General features: G+C 44.0%; 1 protein-coding gene and 1 long non-coding RNA gene across 2 annotated transcripts; one reads left to right on the top strand and one right to left on the bottom strand.

The window, feature by feature from the left end:
• Positions 1-933: 933 nt before the first annotated feature.
• Positions 934-18,506, top strand: TMEM192 (transmembrane protein 192). The gene is made up of 6 exons (XM_083457572.1): positions 934-1,106; positions 5,093-5,242; positions 6,991-7,255; positions 10,002-10,136; positions 15,269-15,371; positions 16,303-18,506. The coding sequence occupies exons 1-6, from the start codon at positions 1,050-1,052 to the stop codon at positions 16,424-16,426; spliced, it is 834 nt and encodes a 277-aa protein (XP_083313698.1). The 5' UTR covers positions 934-1,049; the 3' UTR covers positions 16,427-18,506.
• On the bottom strand, positions 17,312-22,626 carry LOC310685447. The gene is made up of 2 exons (XR_014515270.1): positions 19,204-22,626; positions 17,312-18,825 (listed from the first exon to the last, which is right to left on the bottom strand). It is a non-coding gene; the product is annotated as an uncharacterized lncRNA (long non-coding RNA).
• Positions 22,627-22,691: the final 65 nt, after the last annotated feature.

The raw sequence follows: 22,691 nt of genomic DNA, 5'->3' as shown, positions 1-22,691 counted from the left end.
TTTGGGCTCCCAATCAACTATAAAGGACCCCTGACAGTTAAGTCCAGTTACAAACGACTCTGGGGTTGTGGCGCTCATTTTGCTTTACTGGTTGAGGGAGCTGATGTTTGACTGCAGTTTTTCCGAGTCATGTGGCCAGCATGACTAAGCTGCTTCTGGCGAAACGAGAGCAGTGCACGGAAGCATCGTTTACCTTCCTGCTGGAGCAGTACCTATTTATCTACCTCGGGTTAAGTACTTAATTCATTCCAGCAGTCCGTTCTTAACCTGAAACTGTTCTCAACCTGAAGACCACTTTAGCTAATGGGGCCTCCTGCTGCCGCCGGAGCACGATTTCTGTTCTTATCCTGAAGCAAAGTTCTTAACCTGAGGTACTATTTCTGGGTTAGCGGAGTCTGTAACCTGAAGTGTATGTAACCTGAAGCGTATGTAACCCCAGGTACCACTGCACTTGCACTTTGACGTGCTTTCGAACTGCTAGGCTGGCAGGACTCACCAAGCTTAACAAACTACAACTCCCAGAACGCTTTGCGAGAAGCGGTGAGCGTTCAATGCGGTACCATAGCGCTTTAAACGTGCGGCGTGTGAACGCGGCTGTTCTCATCTCCCTGCTGAGTAATCAGGAGGAACCCTCATTTAAATAACCATTGCTTCTTTAGCGCCACCCGTGGCATGCACTTCGCATGCAAAAAAAATAAAAGTCTCAATCCAATCTGCAGGTCGGACAGGCGTCCTTACAGAGCCGCTGCCAAGTCACCAGCGCTCTGCGCTCCTCCGCTTTGGCCAGGCGCATGGCCACGCCTCCCCCCTCATGCCACGCCTCTCTTCGCTTCTCCGGCAACCCAGACAGGGAGGCGGAGCTTCGAAGGGAAAAGAGACCGCGGGGCGAGGGAAACATCCGTCCAATAGCGTCGCGGGCGGAGGTTTGGGCGGAAGCAGCGCTGCGTGAGGGCACGGGACGCGGGAGGGCGGGGCGTCCGCTACACCTGACAGCGCCGCGCGGGAGACGGGCGTGGAGCGCGTCGGGGCCGGAAGCAGCTGCGGAGAAGATGGTCGGCGTGTCGAGTGGGGCTGGGCGGCAGCAGCAGCCACGGCAGCTGGATAACGTGAGTCGCCAGCCGCTTAGGCGAGGTCCTGCTCCGCGGGCTGCACATGGGAAGGGGAGAGGCGGCTTTGGGGTGGAGCGGGTCGGGAGGACGCGTGACTCGGGAGGGCGTCTGAATCTCGCGGCGCGCCTCTTTGAGCCCCGTGGCTGCTCCAGTATCCCCGAAAACGGAGAGCTTCCAAGAGGGCACACGGTTCTTCCCTTGAACGGAGAGTCGTCGAATTGCATCGTTGGGAGAGAGACCCCGCGGGTTATCCAGCCCAGTCCTGTGCAATGTAGGAATTCTGCTCACAGCCGTCCCTGGGTGGGCTCGAACCGCCGACTTCTGCCTCGCAGCCAGATGCACTGGCCCACTGCGCCACAGTGTGCTTTTATTGCATTTATAACCGCCGCCCCCTCCCCAGCGGATAGAAGGTGGTATATTAGTGGTTCTGCTCCTCAGTTTAATCCCCTCACAACAACCCCGCGAGGTAGGTTTAGACTGAGAGGCAGTGTTTGGCCCAAGGTCTCCCAGGGAGCTTCGTGGCTGAATGGAGATTTGCACCCTGGTCTCCCAGGTGTTAGACCAGCACTGAAGCTGCTACACCGCAGCTGCTGGGCAAAGAAGGCGTGGACGTTTATAGACTCCACCGCAGAGATTTCTATCACACGCTTGCTTTTGCCTTGAAAACCTCAGTTCCTGCTTCCAGCTGTGTGGAAACTGTTTTGATTGTGTGAGAAACGATGGTTAGGAAAAAGTCATGTTAAAACTCCTGAAAGCCATTGAGTCCTGTCTGTTGACTGTCCATTTGGAAGTGCATCTTTTCATAATGTCTGCCAATTACTTGAAGGCCTCATTGAATTCCAGCACAGCAGCCCCAAAATATGGCTATTTCAGTCCTGTGCTTCTATTCTGTGAACTTCTTGTTTTGGGGGCTTTAATTAGAAAGTTTATTGCCCACCCTTTGTATAGGGAGACACATGTCTTCAAGAATTTAGGTCCTAAGACATTTAGGGCTCTATTGGCAATGAAGAATGTACTTAAGCTTTGTTTAAGCTTGTCAGTTCTCTGAATGTTATGTCAGGGAAGGACTCTGCAACAGGTAAACTATTGGGAAATCTAGTAAAGGGATGTTGATCCTAACAGTAGAATCGGCTCCTGAGTTGAGAAGTATCTGTGGTTATTTTGTTTTTTTTTAAAGGTATTTTTATTCTGCTGTTTTGCAAAACATCAAGGTGGTATATAAACATATAAACATTTAAAAGCAATCTGGGGACATATCAGACAACTGTATAGGCCTGTCAGCATTAAAGTCTTCAAGTCTCGTGACAGTCATGCAGTTACTGGGCCACAATTAGAAACAGACACCAGAATACTTGTAGTAGGATTGGAAGAGGAAGTGTTTGCAAATATTTCACTCTATTCTAAAATATTGTAGACTGACATTCATACTTACTTTGCCAAACATTTACAGTGGTAACTCGGGTTACAGATGCTTCAGGTTACAGACTCCACTAACCCAGAAATAGTACCTCGGGTTAAGAACTTTACTTCAGGATGGGAACAAAAATCGCGTGGCGGCAGTGGGAGGCCCCATTAGCTAAAGTGGTACCTCAGGTTAAGAACAGTTTCAAGTTAAGAACGGACCTCCAGAACGAATTAAGTTCTTAACCCGAGGTACCACTGTATTAGACATTACAAGTATAGGGCATCATAAAACACCCATACATAAAATTTTGAAATATATACTAATATACAGCCATGTAAAATATATAATGAGGATTTTCATTGGGATTTCTTCTCACTAAATAGTGCCATTCGCCACTCTGAGAGACTATTGACCAAACTCAGCCACCTTTGCAGTTACTTCCAGGTTAATGTCAGACAGATAGAATCTGATATTTTCGTTGTCCTGCGATGTTAGATTACCCCAAAAAGGGGATAGCACGCATTTGCGTAGCTGTTTGTACAATGGGCGATAGAAAAGAATATGTTCTACAGTGTCCAGCACATTCAAAGCAATGTCTATCATTTCTGGGGATGTTGAAATATCTGCCCTTGATAAAAGCTGGGGGACGACGACGACGACATTCAATTGGGTCCTGTGTTGAACTGGAATTATTAATTTTTAGATATAAGTGACCCTGTTATCTGTAGCAAATTTTATTTACAGCCAGTGGTAAAAATGCTGGAAGCAATTTTCAGCAATGTAACAAATATATCTTTTATTTTGGGTTTAAATGTTCAAAGCAAAGCTAAAAATGTGTTTGCATTGCAGAGTTGTGTTTGTTGCAATGGCTGCCTCTTGAGTTTGCGAAAGGTGGGATTCCGAGGTTCTTAAAGAAGACCAATCATTTTCAAACTGGTGGTTGTTGGAGGAACCCTGCTCTGTCCCCTTAAAAAGAACCTGGTGGAAAACTGCAGAATTATGTTAAAATGAAGTTTGATTAGGAAATATAAAACTATCTTACATTTTGGGGCATCTGCCTATCTCTCTAGAGCCCAAGGGAGGGCTGTTTTTTTAAAGCAGAGAATACGAAACTTATTTACACCATTTGTTGAAGAGCAAATTAGAAGTGTGTTAAGTAAATTTGTTTGGGTGATATTCAACTAAGTTTTACTCAGAGTAGACCCACTGAAATTAATGATGGAAGTTAGATCCATTAATTTAAGTGAGTCTACTCAAAATAAGACTTAGTTGAATATCATTCTTGGTATTCTGTTAAGCAGACATGACTATTGGACCTTCTACAGTTACTATTGGTATCTCTGTTTCTGATGTTAAGGTATGAATGTTGTAGCTTATGTAGCCCACATGCTATCCATGCCCAAGAAGAAGGTTATTGTCTGGGCTGGCAGAGCCCTGTGATTTCCTAAAGCAGGAACCCTAAGGGAGAACCCTCAGAACAGCCCATTGAGAACACGGGGGGCCCTGTGGCTATGCACTTCTGGCTGTTGGTGGGTGTGCTGTGCATTGGCTGGCTGACAGGAGCACTCCACTCTGCAACACTTCACACAGGACTGAGGCTACATGGTAGTGTTCCTTGTGTAATGTGGCAGCTGTCCATTCAATGCATATACAGCTCCAAATAAATATTGGGGTACCAGCATTGATTAGACAGGAGTTAAATTAAGCGCTGGCTAGCTTTCCAAAATTGTATAGTGAATTTTGCCTTCTTTAGTGCATTATATCTTCAAAACCTGAGGATCACAGTGATCATATATTGGCGCTTCTGAAATTTGAAAGTGGGCATTTAAACTGAATTATTAGGAAATATTTTTATCTTCCAAATATGAGCAGTTTCAATATTTAAAACAAGTTTGAAGTGCAAGGAGACTATTTTACACATGGTGCCAAACTTGCAAGGGGTTGGTTACCCATTAAGGTAAATGTTGACTTCTGTGCTAATTTAGATAAGATTGAGCTATCTTTGGGAACAGTAAAAGAGCTCAAGTGATGCCTTCTAAAGTAAACTTGGTTGAAGTTTTCAAGGACTAAACTAGATCACATGCCTTTCTCATTCCTTTTTACTAAAACTGAAGTAGTTTTCCATTCTGGCAGGACAACGCCAAAAATGCTTGTGTAGGACAGGAAAAATGAGTTGGGCAATTATCCTGTGATTATGTGTGCTGTTATTTCTTTAAAAAACCCTAAATGGTTTATGTTAGATAAATGATCTCATGGGCATCACTTTTATTCATTGAGCTTTACTAGTTCTCCTTAACTTCCTATTTAAAACCTTAAATGTAGATGAACACGTTGAAAACCATAAATTAGTTTAAGCAAGTGCTAAACTAGTGTGGGCAATATTTATTGCCAGTTCAGGCAATATTGCTTACCTTCAGTTTATTGGGACTATTTCACATTGGTCAACCCCAGTTCTTTAAGAACTGGTTTGCAAAAATAGACCACACTCTTTCAAAAACAAAACTGTGCATGGGAGTAAATCCCACTGAGTTTCTCTTGGTTTTCTGATTTGAACGTTATGTTGCTAAATCTATTTCAGGGATCTGTTTCAGAGATAACGCAGAGCATGGATGATGACCCTTTGCTTGATGCACCGCTCCTTCCACCTCATGCATTGCATTCCAGGATGTGTCCAAGGTTCCACGCCATACCTACAGTCGGCATTGCCAATATTTTGCTGCTCATGCATGTAAGTTGCCGATGAGTTATTTGGATAAATTCAATGATGCAGAGGTGCAGTTTGCCCCCAGGCCTTCAGTTGAGCGAGCGAGTAGCAGCGCTGGCCTCTTCCTCAGGCATCTCCTGTGCAGCCACTTGAGTAGCTCTTTCCCCAGCAGACAAGTGTGACATGGCTCTCCTCCTTGGCCACTTAAAAGGTGGAAGGGTCGGCCCAGTCAGTTTCCTGTGAGCCCTTTCCAGAAGTGTTTTGTTGTGGTCGCATTTTCAGTCTGTCCCTGCTCTTTAAGGCCAGAGGGTGGCAGCATGCAGAGCAAGTGGGATGACAAACCAAACTGATGCACCTGGAAATTAGAAAGCACTAAGGCATGGATGGGGGCGTGGGTGGCGCTGTGGGTTAAACCACAGAGCCTAGGGCTTGCCAATCAGAAGGTTGGTGGTTCGAATCCCCACGACGGGGTGAGCTCCTGTTGCTCAGTCCCTGCTCCTGCCAACCTAGCAGTTCGAAAGCACATCAAAGTGCAAGTAGATAAATAGGTACCGCTGCAGCGGGAAGGTAAACGGCATTTCCGTGCGATGCTCTGGTTTGCCAGAAGCGGCTTAGTCATGCTGGCCACATGACCCGGAAGCTGTACGCCGGCTCCCTTGGCCAATAAAGCGAGATGAGCACCGCAACCCCAGAGTCGGCCACGACTGGACCTAATGGTCAGGGGTCCCTAAGGCATGGATGAAATCTCAAAATACCTTGCAGGCAGCAAGTTGGGGAAAGCAGTTACTGCCCAACCTTCATCCCTAGAGTTTTGTTGGCTTGAGAGGCAAGCAGACAACAATAATTGTGTCTATGTCCCTGTTCCATATGCTGATGCCATCCTGCTCCCTGCCCTTGGTGACCCTGGTCAGTGAGAATCAAGCTTTTATAGCCTTCCTTCCAGTACCAAACTTGGTGGCACCATGCTGATCAGTAGAAAAGTGAAATGGAGCTGCCCCAAAATAGCTGTGTGTTTCTGTTTACCAGGACTTCATAAGCACAATAATACTGCTTTGTTAAAAACCACCTCCACCCCCGCCAAAAAAAAAAAAAATCCTGCTGGAGAGGGCTATGCAATCAAAAGTCCTCCCCTAGAAACAGTCAAAGCTGTCTTGGTGGCAAAAGCAAGAGGGGATAGGGACTGTTCCTGTGGAGAAATGGGATAATGCACACACCACCAGCAGCTGTAATGGCCAGGTGGCTCTCACTCGGATTAAAGTACTTGCATTCAGAGTTGGTGATAACAGAATGGGCAGCTTCATTTCTGTGCTGTCCTGCTCAGGTTGGGGGTCACCTTCATTGCCTTCTACTGGCCACTGTTTACCAGCCCCAGAGATTCCTTTGGGGGAAGGCTGAGCTCACTGGCATTTGCATGTGCATGTGTCACTTCCCATCATTACTGTGTCAATACTGGGATAGCTCAGTCAGCAGAGCATGAGACTCTTAATCTCAGGGTTGTGGGTTTGAGCCCCACGTCGGGCATAAGATTCCTGCATTGCAGGGGGTTCGCCAAGATGACCCTTCTGGTCCCTTGCACCTCTACAGTTCTATTATTCTAATAGGATGGAGGTTGGCTTATATTTTTCCTTCCTAGTGGGAAGGCTTAAGAACATATTATGGGCTAATGATGCCATATCAGCAATAGAAAATGGTTATAAATAAAGTTAGGCTTGGATGTGTTTGACTTTGATGATGAGCATTTGAAATTTCTTTCTTTCCCTTTTCATCCTTAGGTTGCTTTTGTTGTTTTGGCTTTTCTGGCAGGCATATTCTGCTCTTACCCTGATGCAAGTGGAGATATGTGTCCTCAGCATTACACTTACCCACTTAAAGTGCAAACTGTTATAGTTACTGCCAAAGTAATTCTCTGGATCCTGTATCTGTTTCTCGAACGGTATATTCACTTCCACCATAGCAAGGTCAGAAGGAAAGGCTACCTCCAGATCTACAGAGCCACAAGGCATCTTAAGAGATTTCCACTCCTAATTCAGTCTACAGGTGAGCCTGAACCTATTGACTCACTCTTGTCAATCTCTTGTTTGTAAATATGAATTCTTCTACGTGCATGAAGCATCTCACATGGTCATGACAACAGTGCAGTTCTAGCTTTCGCTGCATCTTTCTAGTATTTGGTCTGACTTGGACAAGATGAAGCCTTCAAGGTAAGCCAAGATTTATTAGTAATTTTTGTAATGCATTTTGTATTCAGTCCACTTTGTTCCTTAATGTATACCACATCTCTCCTCTAATAGCTCAACTGCAGGTACCATAACTCCCCAAAAATGGCCATTTGAGGTGTTTTGCTCCAATAGCTATCAAGAATTGACTAGTACATTGTGACAAAATTTGCAATACTGTCCTAATAATGTCCAGGGTATTCCTTACTGCAGTTAGCTCAAAGGGGGGCACTGGCTCTATGGATCAAGGAAAGAGTGGGTACTTTAGCTTCTACCCTGATCACAGTAGATGGCGGTGTGGTAGGAATCTGAGCCCTGTAGGGTAATAATAATAATAATAATAATAATAATTTATTACTTATACCCCGCCCATCTGGCCGGGCCTCCCCAGCCACTCTGGGCGGCTTCCAACAAAATATTAAAATACAGTAATGCATCAAACATTAAAAGCTTCCCTAAACAGGGCTGTCTTCAGATGTCTTCTGAAAGTCTGGTAGTTGTTGTTCAGTTTGACATCTGGTGGGAGGGCGTTCCACAGGGTGGGTGCCACTACCGAGAAGGCCCTCTGCCTGGTTCCCTGTAACTTGGCTTCTCACAGTGAGGGAACCGCCAGAAGGCCCTCGGCACTAGACCTCAGTGTCTGGGTAGAACGATGGGGGTGGAGATGCTCCTTCAGATATACTGGACCGAGGCTGTTTAGGGCATTAAAGGTCAGCACTAACACTTTGAATTGTGCTCAGAAATTTGAATTGTGCTCAGAAACGTACTGGGAGCCAATGTAGGTCTTTCAAGACTGGTGTTATGTGGTCTTGGCGGCTGCTCCCAGAGTTACAGCCTCAACCTGATGCTCAGAAAGCAGAAGTACAATAGAAGTACGTTGCAGTATGTAATAAACCCATTGCATGTTGACATTTAACAGATGGCTGTTCAGCCTTGACTTGAAAACCCCCAGCATGGAAGACCCTATCACGCCTTTAAATAATATGCTGCATTGCTGAACTGCTCTTGCAGTCAAGAAGTTTCCAGCCAAAATCTCCCTTCCTTTAACTTAAACCCATCAGATGCCTGGTGCCCCATCATTTAGTCACTTTCTTCCTCTAAGAATCAAATATTTGAAGAGTGCTATCATGCCCTCTATAATCTCAGATAGGAACTGAATAATGAGTAACTCATGAAGAAACCAGTCCTTGGTCAAAAGCCTGCTTTTGCTCAAATTGAAATGTTGGGCTCTTGTTATTTTCCTTCTCTGTCTACTGATGCAAGAAATGTTCAGTTAACAGATTAATGAATTTTCCATACACCCATTGTTTTTGTAACAACCAGAGTGGGGACGCAAGTGCCTGCATATTGACTGAAAACTGGGGGCTTTAATACTTAAATAGAGCTGCTTTCTTTGTGTGCAGTTTGCCCTACTTATCAAGTTGGGCACAGTATGGCTGCAGTGTTAAGAAGTGGCCGCTAAGTGGAGCTCTGGAGATTTAATATGAAAGATCACACTATAGAAGTAGCTTTTGGCTAGATAGTGTTGGTTGTAAGGACAATAGCTTTTCTTGCAGTATACAGTAATGATTTGCGCTTGAAGCACTGTGTGGCTGAAAAACTTTAGAACATGTCTGTGAAAACTTGAGGGCAAAATGTGAGGTCGAAACAGTAATCCTTAGTGACTTCAGCAGTGTAGTAGTGGGAAACCATTGGCTCTCAAGGCTTCCCAAGCCCTCGCCATTTGACCTGTGAGGCCACTTCAGCCAAGCCTCATGCATGTGCCCCACACCTGATAGGGGGTAGGTAAAGACACGACTTGCTTGAAAGTGAGTTTTGCGGTCCCCATAATCAGAGGCTTTGCATACAACCATCATGATGGGAGCTTTGCTAATACAGCAGACCAGCTGATTAACTGTTCCTTTGTCCATGCAATTTGATTCCAAAGGAAACTGGGGGCCCTGATATATGCGGGGCTTGGCCTGTCAAACATGGTGCACGGGTGGTGAGGTGGGTAAGGATCTCTGATCATAGGTGTGTTAAGAGAAGTGGAAAAGGAAGGGAACAGTCTAATGCAGACATCAGCATCTTACTGTCAGCCATATGTTCTTGGCTGCAATTCCCAACTGGAAGGCATCAAGCTGGCGAAATCTAGTCCAATGGATAAACGAAACCAGTACTTCAGATGTGTTCTTAGTAATCCTAAGCCATATGTACTGTAAAACATTTTACCTTAAGTTCAAACTCTGCATCTTGTTGCATGCAATTGAATATACATTTGCTAGTGACAACTTGGAAACATCTTCCATGGCATTTAGCTTGAACTGAAAAGTGCAGCTGAAATAAGCACAAGGGTCTGTTCCTCTTTCTTATCCTATAGTAAAGCCACTGGCCATCTAAATGAGGCTGTGCGTGGTTGAGAATGTGCTCAGTGCCTGTTTTCACTCATGACCGAGAGAGTCAGCTGGGTATGACTATTGGTTCAGAGTTAATGCTGGTTTATGTATTTGGGGGTTATCTTGAGCCACTTCTGGAAGCTATCTAGACGGCTGGGTTTCTTAACATGTCTCATCTGTGTCTTTTAATAGGTAACATAGCTTTACTGCTGATCTTGTCAGCGCAACATTCCTTTCCTGATCACAATAAAATGTATCTCTGCTTCATCCTGGGAATCTTGAGCGTGGAACTACTATGTTCGTTGATATGTGTGGTTGTCTACACAGGTAAGAGCAGCAGGATTGCCTTGCATGTATAAGCCACTTAGACTGTCCACTAGGCCACAGAATCACCTCTTTATTTTTCTTCAGATTCATTGCTAAGATTAGCTTGACCCAAGGGGCCTGCTAAGAGTTAATAATCTGATGGCTTGGATGGTTGTATCTTTGCTTAATAAGGCAATACAAGAACGGGCCTTGTGCACTCATATGCAGCTGCTTCAATTCTGCCTTTATGTTAGTAACCAAACAAGCTGGGGAGTCTTAATCTGCCTAGTTTCTCTCTATTCCTGTTTTTGCCCCATTGAGAAATCTGTTTTCTGGCCAAGACCTGGGGAACAGCTGGATTTTACACTTCCGTGGAAGCAGAATTGGCCATTGTCAGATTCTCCTCCCCAGCAGCCTATAACCTGCATGGCATACATTTGTATGTTACTGCCTCCCACATTTCATCTTGAAATTCTTGGCAAACGCCGACTCAGTGGCTTCCCTGCCAGCCACATTTTTTTCTTCCATTTCCTCCTTGCTTTGATTGCCCATCTACACTGATGAGTTCTGGGGAACTGAAACATTGTGCACTATGTGAGAGCCAGTGTGGTGTAGTGGTTAAGAGCGGCAGACTCGTAATCTGGTGAACCAGGTTTGCGTCTCTGCTCCTCCACATGCAGCTGCTGGGTGACCTTGGGCTAGTCACATTTCTCTGAAGTCTCTCAGCCCCACTCACCTCGCAGAGTGTTTGTGTGGGGGAGGAAGGGAAAGGAGAATGTTAGCCGCTTTGAGACTCCTTTGGGTAATGATAAAGGGGATTTTGAATCCAATTTTTTTTTAAAAAAAAAAATTGTGACATTTTGGTTGGCGTAATAAAAGGGCTGCCCTAATACGGATTTTGACCACAGTTTACTGGTTTAAACATAACAGGAAACAGTAGTGAACTGAGACTTCCCAGCTCACTTGTGCAAGGGGAGCAGGGAAATGGCTCCATGTGGAAGAATGAAGCTTGTTCATATGTTGCTTTATAAAGTCGTGATAGGGTCATCCCAATATGGCTTAGAAGAATAGAATTGGAGAGTTGGAAGGGACCCCAAAGGTCATCTAATCCAACCCCTTGTAATGTATGAATCTTTTGCCCAATGTGGGGCTTGAACCCACGACCCTGGGATTAAGAGTCTCAGGCTCTGCCGACTGACCGATTATCAGATTCAAGTTTGTACAACCTTATTCTGTCGATAAAGTGTGTATTTTTAACAATGTGCATAGCTACTTGACGTCAGATAAATGCAAAGAAGCTGAAATGCATTCAAGCGTTTCTAACTTCATTCTATTGCATTGATCCAAAATTCCCAGATGGAGGGATAGAGTTCTTTGCCCGACGCTAAGACGTTGTTTAACACTGTCCTATCCCAAGGGTTTTGGGCAGTTAATAGTGTAGAAGAGAGGACACACAAAATGCAGCTGTTGATCTAGAAATCTCTCGCTTGGCAGTGAGAGCCATCTTTGTGGAGGAGCAGCTGTTTTGAGGGGTTTCTTGCCTGGCACTGATAGGCAGCTGCGTCTCTGCCCATGTAGTGCAAGGCTCTTCATTTTTGTACGTATGGCAGCCGTGGAAGGAGGCAAGACCCTGCTTCTGAAAAGTGCCAGCACAATTGACAGAACTTGAGGTCTGGACCGCAGCCTGATGTCACCTGCAGGGCAGTGCAGTTCTTGAGTCTCCTCCCTCCTTTAGGAAGACAGAAGTAAAAGCTTCCGAACTTCACAGCGTTAGCAGTGAGGCAAGAGGGAATCATGATGCGTTGTAAAATATTGCAGAGAGGAAACGGTGGCAGTGCTGCTGATTTAAGAGGGAGGCCAGGGAGACTGCATTGACTTTCGACCCTGCCAGCAGAGCAGCTCTTGGGTGTAAATAATTGATCTGTCAGCTCCTACATTAAAGGAGTGAGCTCTTCATGTTTTTAAAGAGAGGAGAATTCGTATGATGGTTCTGTGCTGGCCTTGCTGCTTTCGGAGCCCCTCTGAGACTCCACACAGATGCAGGCTCAGTGTGATGTCACAGTCCAGGCACAAGCACAAAGTTAACGGGCTTCCAAAACCACAATTTACATGTGATGGCCACAGATAGCGGCCACATCTGGATGATTAAATCCTGTCTTAATAAGACAGCGCACATCCACACTTTGTGCACACATCTTCTGCACTTTCTTCTGCATGCAGAAGGAAACCCTGGGAATTAGACAGCCCTGGGTCGTTTGACCCTTTAATTAGTTCTCCTTTTTTTGCCTCCTATGAAAACTACACAGGGCACTCTTTTAATGTTTAAATAGCATCTAACCTTTACTTAGTGTACTTGCATTTGCAGATTAAAATATACAATGCGGGTGGGTGTTTCAGAGGTGTAGTTTTGGTGGTGGTGGGCACTGGCTTATGTGGCCAAACCATGTGTAAGTCATGGTTTCAAGTTAGCTTTTGCTTCCTTGCTTGTTGTTCCTGGTTTTCACGTGACAAGAAGCTATAGTTATCTGCAGTGGCTTGGCATACTGTCAAGTTTGCACAAAGAGTGGATTAGGGGACTTCATGCAGATGTATGGAGCGTGTACACATCCTGCTAATTAAACGAGGATTTACTTTGTGTAAACCAGGTTCCATTAGATCTGGCACCCCCGAACTCGGCCCTCCAGATGTTTTGAGACTACAACTCCCATCACCTCTAGCTAACAGGACCAGTGGTCAGGGATGATGGGAGTTGTAGTCCCAAAACATCTGGAGGGCTGAGTTTGGGGATGCCTGCATTAAATGCACACATGAAAGTAGATCTAGCTGAGAAAATGAAGTTGTTGTTTTTTTCTCTGAAGGCACATAACAATCCCGCTACTACTTTGCCATGTGTCTTTTGCCTTTGCCCATTGTGAAAGTGGCCCTGGGAACCTCTACTCAAAATTCACCTACAAATGGATGAGATGGGGTTTGCTGACAGTGAGCTCCCTCGTCTCCTTCCCATTGGGCTGTTAGCCTGCTCCACTTGCAAAGGAACAGTCAAGAACTTACTTCGAGCTCCCAGGAATTCCTTTGTAGCCATGTCCATACACTTGTTTCTTGCCTGACATTATGTATAAAGACAAGAATGGGGCAGCTGGGCATGGTTTTGGAGAAAATGGCCCAATTGGGACCCACGTTGGACCTAATTAGAGTGGTGGGCTTGAGGTTCCCGACCTCTGTGTTAGAGTTCACAAGTGGAACCTACAACAAAACGTTGCAGTCCTTTTGCTCAGGGTTTGTGTCGCTTCATTTCCCCTTCCTGTCTTTTTTATTCGCACACCACCGCACACATTCAGTGAGCATTCTGTGGCCATTGGTTGCCCTTGAGCCTTATCCGACTATTTTGTGGGCCTTGCCCCTATAGGTGTTTTCTAAAGACTTATTTTTCTTCTGCAAACCTTGATATCCTCTGGACCTCTTGTGTGTTGATGCCCCTGCTTGGGCTACATGAGCAATGACACCCTTGCCTGAAAATTCAGTTTTTTAAGAGAATTATCAACTTTCTTATCTTTTCATGATCTTTCTTTTACCACCAACCTTCCCAAATGAAGTAGTTGTGTACAGGACACCTGTTGGGTTACAATTGCCTTAAATGTCCTGGAATGCATGTGCCGGGGTAATCTGATCCGGTCATGAATAGCTGAATTCTGATGTTGTTGAGAGCCAAACTCAGCTGATTACTTTACAGCTTGCTGACACATCTGCCTTGGTTATTCTTCTGATCAGTCATGCAACCTGCTTGTACACAACAGGTGGTCTAGTATAGTAATTCTATGGGGGGAGATAGGAGGGGGGGAGAGAAGAAGAAAGTTCCTATTCAAAAGGAGATGCTGACTGAGTAGATGAGAATGAAGCATTGTGTTGACAGTGGAACTCTCTTAAAAAGGAACTTCCTCCACCATCTTTTGCCAAAGAGATCAGATGAATTTAAGCATTCCGATTAGGGACGGTTGAAGGGGACTTGCCAAACCACATTAACTGGTTTGTAAAATTAAGCAGCCAATTATTTTTTTGTAACTGGCCGAAAATGGTATAAAACATGCCATTTCCCACTGTCACACTCATTGCAAAGATGATCAGTTTTTCCCTCTTGGGCTTCAGCTTTCAAGCATTGTTTATGGGTTTGCTATGGGTAGTAAATCTGCCTAAGTAACATATTCAGCTGCACGTTCCCTGCTTTCTCCTATTTTCTGCTTCTCTTCCTTTTCCTCTTTTCCCCCTGTGCTCAATTGTCAGCTTCTCTAGGCAGGGGCCTGTTGTACTGAATGTAAATCAAAACAACAATAGCAAAACAACAATAAGCAGACCTAAAGGGATGCGGGTGGCGCTGTGGGTTAAACCACAGAGCCTAGGACTTGCCGATCAGAAGGTCAGCGGTTCGAATCCCCGCAACGGGGTGAGCTCCCGTTGCTTGATCCCTGCTCCTGACAACCTAGCAGTTCGAAAGCACATCAGAGTGCAAGTAGATAAATAGGTACTGCTCCGGTGGGAAGGTAAATGGCGTTTCTGTGTGCTGCTCTGGTTCACCAGAAGCGGCTTAGTCATGCTGGCCACATGACCCGGAAGCTGTACGCCGGCTCCCTCGGCCAATAAAGCGAGATGAGTGCCGCAACCCCAGAGTCGGTCACGAGTGGACCTAATGGTCAGTGGTCCCTTTACCTTTACCTTTAAGCAGACCTAGGAACACAACACAGGTCACTCAACATGCATTGGCTGTGGTCCAGATGTGGAAAAGTAGGATATTGCATGTTTGTAACTCAGGTCAGCTATACCTGGCTCATGGAGTGTGTTGTGTTAATGTATGGAATGGAGCCAGAAGGAAAGTCCCATCTTGTAGCAATCTTCTTTTTCTTTTGTGGTGGAGCAAATGGTAGAACAGAAATGGAGAACTCCCTCCAGGTGTGGTTGGGACTTCCATCAGCCCCAGCCAGAATGGTCTAGGGGTCAGGAATGATGGGAAATAAAATGCAGCAACAGGTGGAGGGCCACAGGTTCCCTCTCATTGTTCTAGAAATTAAAATGGTTCTGTATTTAAAAGTCTTCTGAACTGTCAATTTATAGTTCCGGTGTCAGACTGCACACACTGTAGCTTTCCCCTTTTCTAATTACAGTAAAGGTAAGCAACTTTAACCGGGCAAAACCAAGACCTGATGTCATAGAAGAAGAGCAGATGTATGCTTATCCTACTCACACTACCTCAGAAGTTGGATTCAGGTAACATCTCCTGTTACTCATTATTCCTCCTGTGCACTAGGTAACAAATAGCATTTATTGGAAAGATGAAGTCTGACTTCTTGATAGATGCCAACATAATGTTCTGCACCATTACTGAGAGTGCAACCATAGATATCACTGGTATTTGTGTAGCTTGGTACTGTCATGGTTAATGACATGCTGGACTTGATTGACGTACAGTTGACAACTCTGTATGTGGCTTATCTACATAAACACTTTTGGGCTTAGCTGCGTCCTCGGAATTGGGAACTGTGTTTATCTGCTACTTTTGTTAGTTCATTTGTTCCTTCCTTGGTGCATATCTGAAGACACAGTGATTTTTTTCATATGCTTGGAAGACACTTGGTGCCAAATAGATATATGACAGCTGGCAGTGGCTGTGTGGTTATTGAAGGTTCAAGAAATAAATGCACACATAACCTGTTGAACCAGTCAAATCTGTAAGCCACCAAAATAGCATAACAGCCTTCCTTTATTTAACATGGAGCTGAAACTATAAGTAATATTGCTGGACATATCTTGAGATTTCTATATTCCACCAAATATAGAACTTTTTAATACATATTTGTCTTTAGGCCAAAGCCATCATAAAGCAGAAGGGTTATTTTTCTAAGAGTCGGTGTAAGTGTTTTACTTGACTTTTTAATAGGCGTTAATGATGCTCCTTTGTTCTGATTATTTGAGATTTCTGTATTCATTGTATTAAGGTAACTGTATTCCACCTTGGGTGGTCTGTTCCCCAAAAGGCATCGTATAACTAAACAAATCTGAGATCAGTATGTAAATGCATTTTGGGAGTAGGAGGGTGTCCAGTAGGGGGAAGAGTTGCTGTTGCCTTCTTAAGTTTCACATGGTTGAGATGGAAGATGATAATGTTCTGTAAGTAACGTGGTTTGAATTTGTCTTTTAGGGAAGCCTCAAGCTTGGAAGAAGTAGTTGAAAAACAAGGAGATGTGATAGAATACCTTAAACGACACAATGCTCTACTGAGCCAGAAGATGCTGGCTTTAACATCCCAGCAGGGCAGGGGCTAGCCGTGGCCAGGAAACAGTGGCCAAACAGTGTTAAAAATGGCGGACTAACTTGAATATTGACTTGTCCTCTGACAGCAGCAAACACATCTTACGCAAGTTTGCAGTGACAGGTTTTCAGTCCTGGTTCTGAGCAGCTGTCGGACCTCATCTGACTTGGTGCTTAAAGCTGCTTGGTTTTTAAAGGACACTTTTATTTTTGAGATCCCCCCCCCCCCAAAAAAAAATCCTTCCTGTACAGAGAGCTGGCATTAACCAGGGGAAAAACACCTCAATCAGTTATCTGTTTGGTTCTGTCAACTCTCTGATTTGAAAGTGATGCAGATTTCCAAAGATTTTAGTCGTCGTTTTGAATGCCATCTTTTTTCAAACCAGTATGAAGCAAACACCTGAGTATCAAGTATCAAAATGTTAATATACTGTGCATTTATTTAGTAATTGGTAAGGCCATCAATTAAGGATTGTTAGTTTCTATACTGCGGCTGCGATGGATGACCTCACAGTGGCAAGATCCCATAGGGTGTCACAACTGACTCCGGGAGACTTTCACCAATGTAAGTGCACTCATGATGACAAGTAGCACTGTAAATTCAGGGACTGATCCAAAGCGGTATGGAGACGACACTTAGACAAGTGGGAAAGAGAAGTGAAGCATTCAGTAGCTAGTCCCAAGGCAGTTGCATAGATGACATCTCAAGCATCACTCCAGACAAGGATGGCAAGATGAGGCTGGCAGTCAGAGAAGCCAGTTCTTCTGGCTTGTTCACGTGTTGCATTATCACATGTTATAAATGCCAGTATCCTGTTGTCAGCAAATGGTTGCGTACTGAAAATATGTTGTTCACTGCCTCCAGCTTTTTCTTTTTCTTTTTGCAGACCGGTTATCCCTTCTGCTTAAACCTCTCTGCTTGTCTTGCTAGCTGGAAATAAGTGAGAATAATTAAGGGGACAGTGCATGGGCATAACGTAAGAACCTGCATGTTAACAAGCTACGTGTAAACGTATTTCAGGGAGAATTGAGTACCTCTTGCCCTCCTGATGTTGTTGGATTGCAGCTCCTTCAGCCCCAGCCATCATGGTCAGCAATCAGGGATGATGGAAGCTTCAGTCCAGCAACATCCAGGGGATCACATGTCCCCCTTCCCTGGCCACCAAGGTGTGTCCTGCTTAAAAAACAGTCCTTAAATTATTCTCATGGAAAACTACTTGTTTAATCCTTCATATGGGAGGAAAACCGCTAATTTATGCAAAACCCCCCAAAAATTGCATCACAGTGATTCACACATGCTTCATGGCACTGAAGTTTAGAAATGGATAAAAGTAAACTAACAAAAGCATTTTTCTTACAATGTTGACATACAGTTTGAATCTGCCATGATCGTTGCTGCAAATATTTCACTTTACAGGATAGTATCCAGTGTCTGCTGTCTTTGAAAATGTCGGCATTTCTCCCCCTGAAGCCAAGTGGCTCACAGAAGTGTTTATAGGTTCAACTCTGCTTTGAATGTCTAATCTCTGTATTTGATTGAACTCTGTAGATGCTAATCGTTGGGACGCATTCCCCCTTTAAGTTCCCCATCCAGCTACAAACAGCTGTCATTTGTCTGCTATGCCACTTTGCTGCCAACAAAGGCTGGGTGGTTTTTTTGTTTTCTGTTGGTTTTTTTTTTTTTTTTTTTTTTTTTTTTTTGTATATCTTAGTCAATATTTCTGTAAAGACAAACACTTAAACAAACAGGAGGATTTTCCAAACATGTGCTGCGATCTAGTTTAGAGAGAACAAAAGCATACCATTCTGTCACACTTCATGCAAACAGACTGTTAATCCACTGCTCAGTGAGAGATGTATATAGTATTGTTTAAGGGACAGTATAGAAAAACTGCAACTGGCAGCTTCTGACACTTAACATGTTCTTTCCTTGTTAGCTGTGCCTTAAACACAGTTGGGATTTTATTAAGAAGTGGAGGAAGAAATATGTATACTTTTCCTTTTTTAAAAGGACACTCAGGTTTTGATCTGATTTGTATGTGACTCATTCTCTGTTTTGTACTAAATGTGAAATAATAAACGCAACAAACCCTACTCACTTTAGTCTGCTGCTAGCTAAAGATAAAGATTCTTGTGCTCTTGCATTGGGGTAGAGCACTTGAGACTGGAGGTCTTCGTAAACGCCTGCTGGTGTGTTATTCTTGCCATTGAGTCTGGTAAGTCACAGCTAAGTGCCCAGAACCATAAGAAAGTCACAGTAAATTGAAGGCTTGAGTCAATGTCAGAATATTGAACCTAGGGCACCTGTGCAAAATCTGCATATCGTGTAGAACCCAGTTGTTAAATCACATCTTCTGTTGACATCAGCCAGGTCTACTCTTTTAGCCTGTTAAATTGCATTGAACCCATTTACCTAGTAAAAAGGTAAAGGTAAATGTACCCCTGCCCGTACGGGCCAGTCTTGACAGACTCTAGGGTTGTGCGCCCATCTCACTCTACAGGCCGGGGGCCAGCGCTGTCCGGAGACACTTCCGGGTCATGTGGCCAGCGTGACATCGCTGCTCTGGCAAGCCAGAGCCGCACACGGAACGCCGTTTACCTTCCCGCTAGTAAGCGGTCCCTATTTATCTACTTGCCCCCAGGGGTGCTTTCGAACTGCTAGGTTGGCAGGCACTGGGACCGAGCAACGGGAGTGCACCCAGCCGCGGGGATTCGAACCGCCGACCTTTCGATCGGCAAGCCCTAGGCGCTGAGGCTTTTACCCACAGCGCCACCCGCGTCCCTCATTTACCTAGTAGCATCCTCTAAATGCTTTATTCTTAAATTATTGGCTGGAAAGATGACCCCTGGAATAGCATTTGAATAATGGGGAAAACTTTGCATTCCAAAAGTTGGAAAGGAACATTGAGTTCTACTTGCTTTCATATATTTACTGTAGTTTTTACAATGTTTTCTCTGTAGCAGCTAGATATATTAATTTAAAGCAAGAATTCTCTCAAGGCTCCTATTGTTGGTGAGTTGTGCATAAATTAAATATTGGCGGAAGTGAATATTGACCCACCCCATTGCTGGTGGGGTTAAAGGACAATGCAAAACTGGATTCTTGCATTAAATGACTCGTTGGTACAACTTTGCTTATTGTTGTGTCCCATAGACGAATTAGTATCATGCAGAAATATAATTTAGCAATTGGGATAGCTGCCTGCATGGGGAAGGATTTTATGATAAAAAGTATAGTTTGCCTTATTTATTTTTTTCCTAATCTTGAGAGAGAAAATGGAAACATCCGAAGGTGTCATGAGAAGTAGATATTTTTTTAAAAGTAAGTTTGCCCAACATAATATGAGTTCTTTTATCAATGTTTATAACTCCTTTAAAAAAAGATAACTTTAAGAGCTGAAAGCTTGAGAAACAGTGGGTAAATGTCAAGAAAAGCATCCTTTCTCCATGGCACCTATTTTCCTTCATTGTGTCTTCCCACTCCTGGTGAACTGTGCTGGTCTTGCTGGCTGGATTGAATTTTTCATATAAAAAATCTGTGCCATATTGTTTCAAGGCCTTAAATGGGAGCGCAGTCTGTTCAAGACATATCCATGGAGCTAGGGTCAAAACTTTTACAGTGAAGGGTAATTAAAGGGAAAAGCAATCTGCCTGGGGAAGGCTATCAAATAGCCTAATCCTGAGATAACCCCAGAGACATGAAAGCAGTGTCACTGTGGGAACTGGTTCAGTACCTCTGGTGCATTACAATGTGTTTGGAGACGAAACTGCCTATGAATTGATTGCTCTTCCTGTGCGTAAATATTAGACCATGGAAAACACTTGATCAGCATGCAAATGGAAGCCGATACCAGCTGACCTCTCATTTGCTGGAGAAAAATGGAGGTCTTTCCCAGGCCTGCCAGCCTCTTGCAATTGGAGCCATATCCTGGTGGGAATAGTCCCTTTGATCCCAGCGTTTTAAATGCTTGTACATTAGGTATAGGTAAAGGGACCCCTGACCATTAGGTCCAGTCGTGACCGACTCTGGGGTTGCGGCGCTCATCACGCTTTACTGGCCAAGGGAGCCAGTGTACAGCTTCCAGGTCATGTGGTCAGCATGACTAAGCCGCTTCTGGCGAACCAGAGCAGCGCACGGAAACGCCGTTTACCTTCCTGCCGGAGCGGTACCTATTTGTCTACTTGCACTTTGATGTGATTTCAAACTGCTAGGTTGGCAGGAGCTGGGACTGAGCAACAGGAGCTCACCCCGTTGCGGCGATTCAAACTGCTGACCTTCTGATTGGCAAGTCCTAGGCTCTGTGGTTTAACCCACAGCGCCACCCACGTCCCACCATTACCCCCACATTACTCCCATTCAAATAGGCCAGCATAGGCCTTTGTAGTCATAACCATTCCACTCCATTGGCTATGAGTGTTGGACTAGGACCTGGGAAACCAGTTTTCAAATCCCCACTTGGCCATAAAGCTCATATGGTGACTTTGGGCCAGTCGCTGCCTCTCAGGCTAGGCTACCACGCAGGGTTGTTAATTGAGAGGGGGAAGAACCACTTACACTACACGGAGGACCTTGGAGAAAAAGGTGGCATATAAATGCAATAAGTAAATAAATAAGCCCTTCATGCAATTGCCATCACTTGTGCTTGGTGGCATTGCCACCCTCCTAGCTTCTAGATGAGAAGAAACCCTGTGGGATCAGAGTTCTAATTATGCCAGAAGCCTTCAGACTCTCCAGTGTGTGAAGGTGGGGCCAGCATGGGATGTGATTGAGGGTATGCAGCCAGCAAGTTTGCAAAAGGAGAATGACTCTCTGACCTTATTTATATATATTTAAAGCTTATGATTGCCTAGTCCATGAAAAGTGAGACTGACAGCACAATCCTATCCTTATCTATCCTGAAGGTCCATTAAGCTAAATGGGACTTAGTCCTCAGTGACTGTGCATAGGATTGCAGGTTAAAAACAAAGATTTCTTGCACAGGCACCACTGTGGAGCTTCCTTATTGCATTATATAAACAACTTCGCTTTTGGATCAAAGCAAGGCCAGCAGTGTCCTGTATTCTGTTCCCATAGGTTCCTGTGGCAAGCCCCCAGGCAGAATCTCAACAGCTATATCTTATTTAAAGTGGATGAATGCATTACAAGCTGCAAAATCTGATCAACATTCTTTCAAAAAAAAAAAAGAAAGAAAGAAAGAAAGAAAAATTAATAGCATGATTTAAGCTATATTTTATTTAGCTACATCAATTATTAAAGTTTACATTGATCCCTTATGAAATTTACAAATTAGGCAAATATTTCACTTGTCTTTGGATATGGGCAATTTCCATGTACAGAATACAAAATTTTTAACAAAATTGTACAAAGATTAATATGAGAATGCTATTTGAAGTACCATTTTACAACATATACAGTTACAAACATGCTTTAAGGAAATAATTGAATCCCAAAGTAAGTTGTAAACAGGTTAAAATTAGTACAAATACAACCAGTAATACTTTTAAGGAAGACTAGGTTGATCTGTTTGATAAGACCCTGGTTCTACTAAGCTAGCATCCAGCATAGCTTTGGCATATTTTCCACTGGTGTGAGTGGAAGATTCAGTCATGCTTGTAAGACTTTCCAGTTAAGGCTGATCATTATTTAAGGAATCTTCCACTTGAAGTATTCACCTAGTAATGTCAACAGATATACTAGTCTTGAAAGACTGGGAAAGGTGATAGAATAACCCTAGCTTCAAACATACAATATGCATTTTTATAAATATTCCAACGAATCATGATGTTTATGAAACAACGGCTTCTTTCTTGCATATTGTTAGCTGGGTGTTAAAAGATATACAGACACGTGAATAAACACTATTAATATACCAATAGTTTGGGTTTTTGTTTTTTTTAATGACACACAACTCTTCTAATATTGTGAAGTTCACTTTCTGGTTACTGGTGTTGATGAGTAGAGAAGAATGGTGATCATATTGCACTGATGATTCTCCAAAGTCTAGAAGAGGATCCCTAAGTTCTTCATTGCTTTTATTCCTGCTTAGAGAAACCCAAAACTCCTGTGAAGCTTGTTTCAGCAGGCCTCTGGTAAGATTCTTTTTTTTTTGTTTCCAGGTGATGGTTTATGGGACACTTATATAGATTACAACAGTGCCGCTATCAAATTTTGTCATTTGCACATCTCAGTTCCTTTCGCCAGTCAGTTGGTGGAAGCTACATTTGGGGGAAGAGTAAACCAGACAATATTTTAAAATAATTGTATTAAGGTGGTCAACA

This window comes from Podarcis tiliguerta (assembly GCF_965153285.1).
Source record: "Podarcis tiliguerta genome assembly, chromosome: 9".
Lineage (NCBI taxonomy): Eukaryota > Metazoa > Chordata > Lepidosauria > Squamata > Lacertidae > Podarcis > Podarcis tiliguerta.
Note: the sequence above shows the minus strand (reverse complement) of the source record. Positions and strands in the feature narration are given on the sequence as shown.

Coding starts and splice junctions, on each gene's coding strand:
- TMEM192 (XM_083457572.1), top strand. CDS start 1,050: ATGGTCGGCGTGTCGAGTGGGGCTGGGCGGCAGCAGCAGCCACGGCAG. Junction 1,107..5,092: donor AGCCACGGCAGCTGGATAAC/GTGAGTCGCCAG, acceptor AATCTATTTCAG/GGATCTGTTTCAGAGATAAC. Junction 15,372..16,302: donor ACCTCAGAAGTTGGATTCAG/GTAACATCTCCT, acceptor TTTGTCTTTTAG/GGAAGCCTCAAGCTTGGAAG.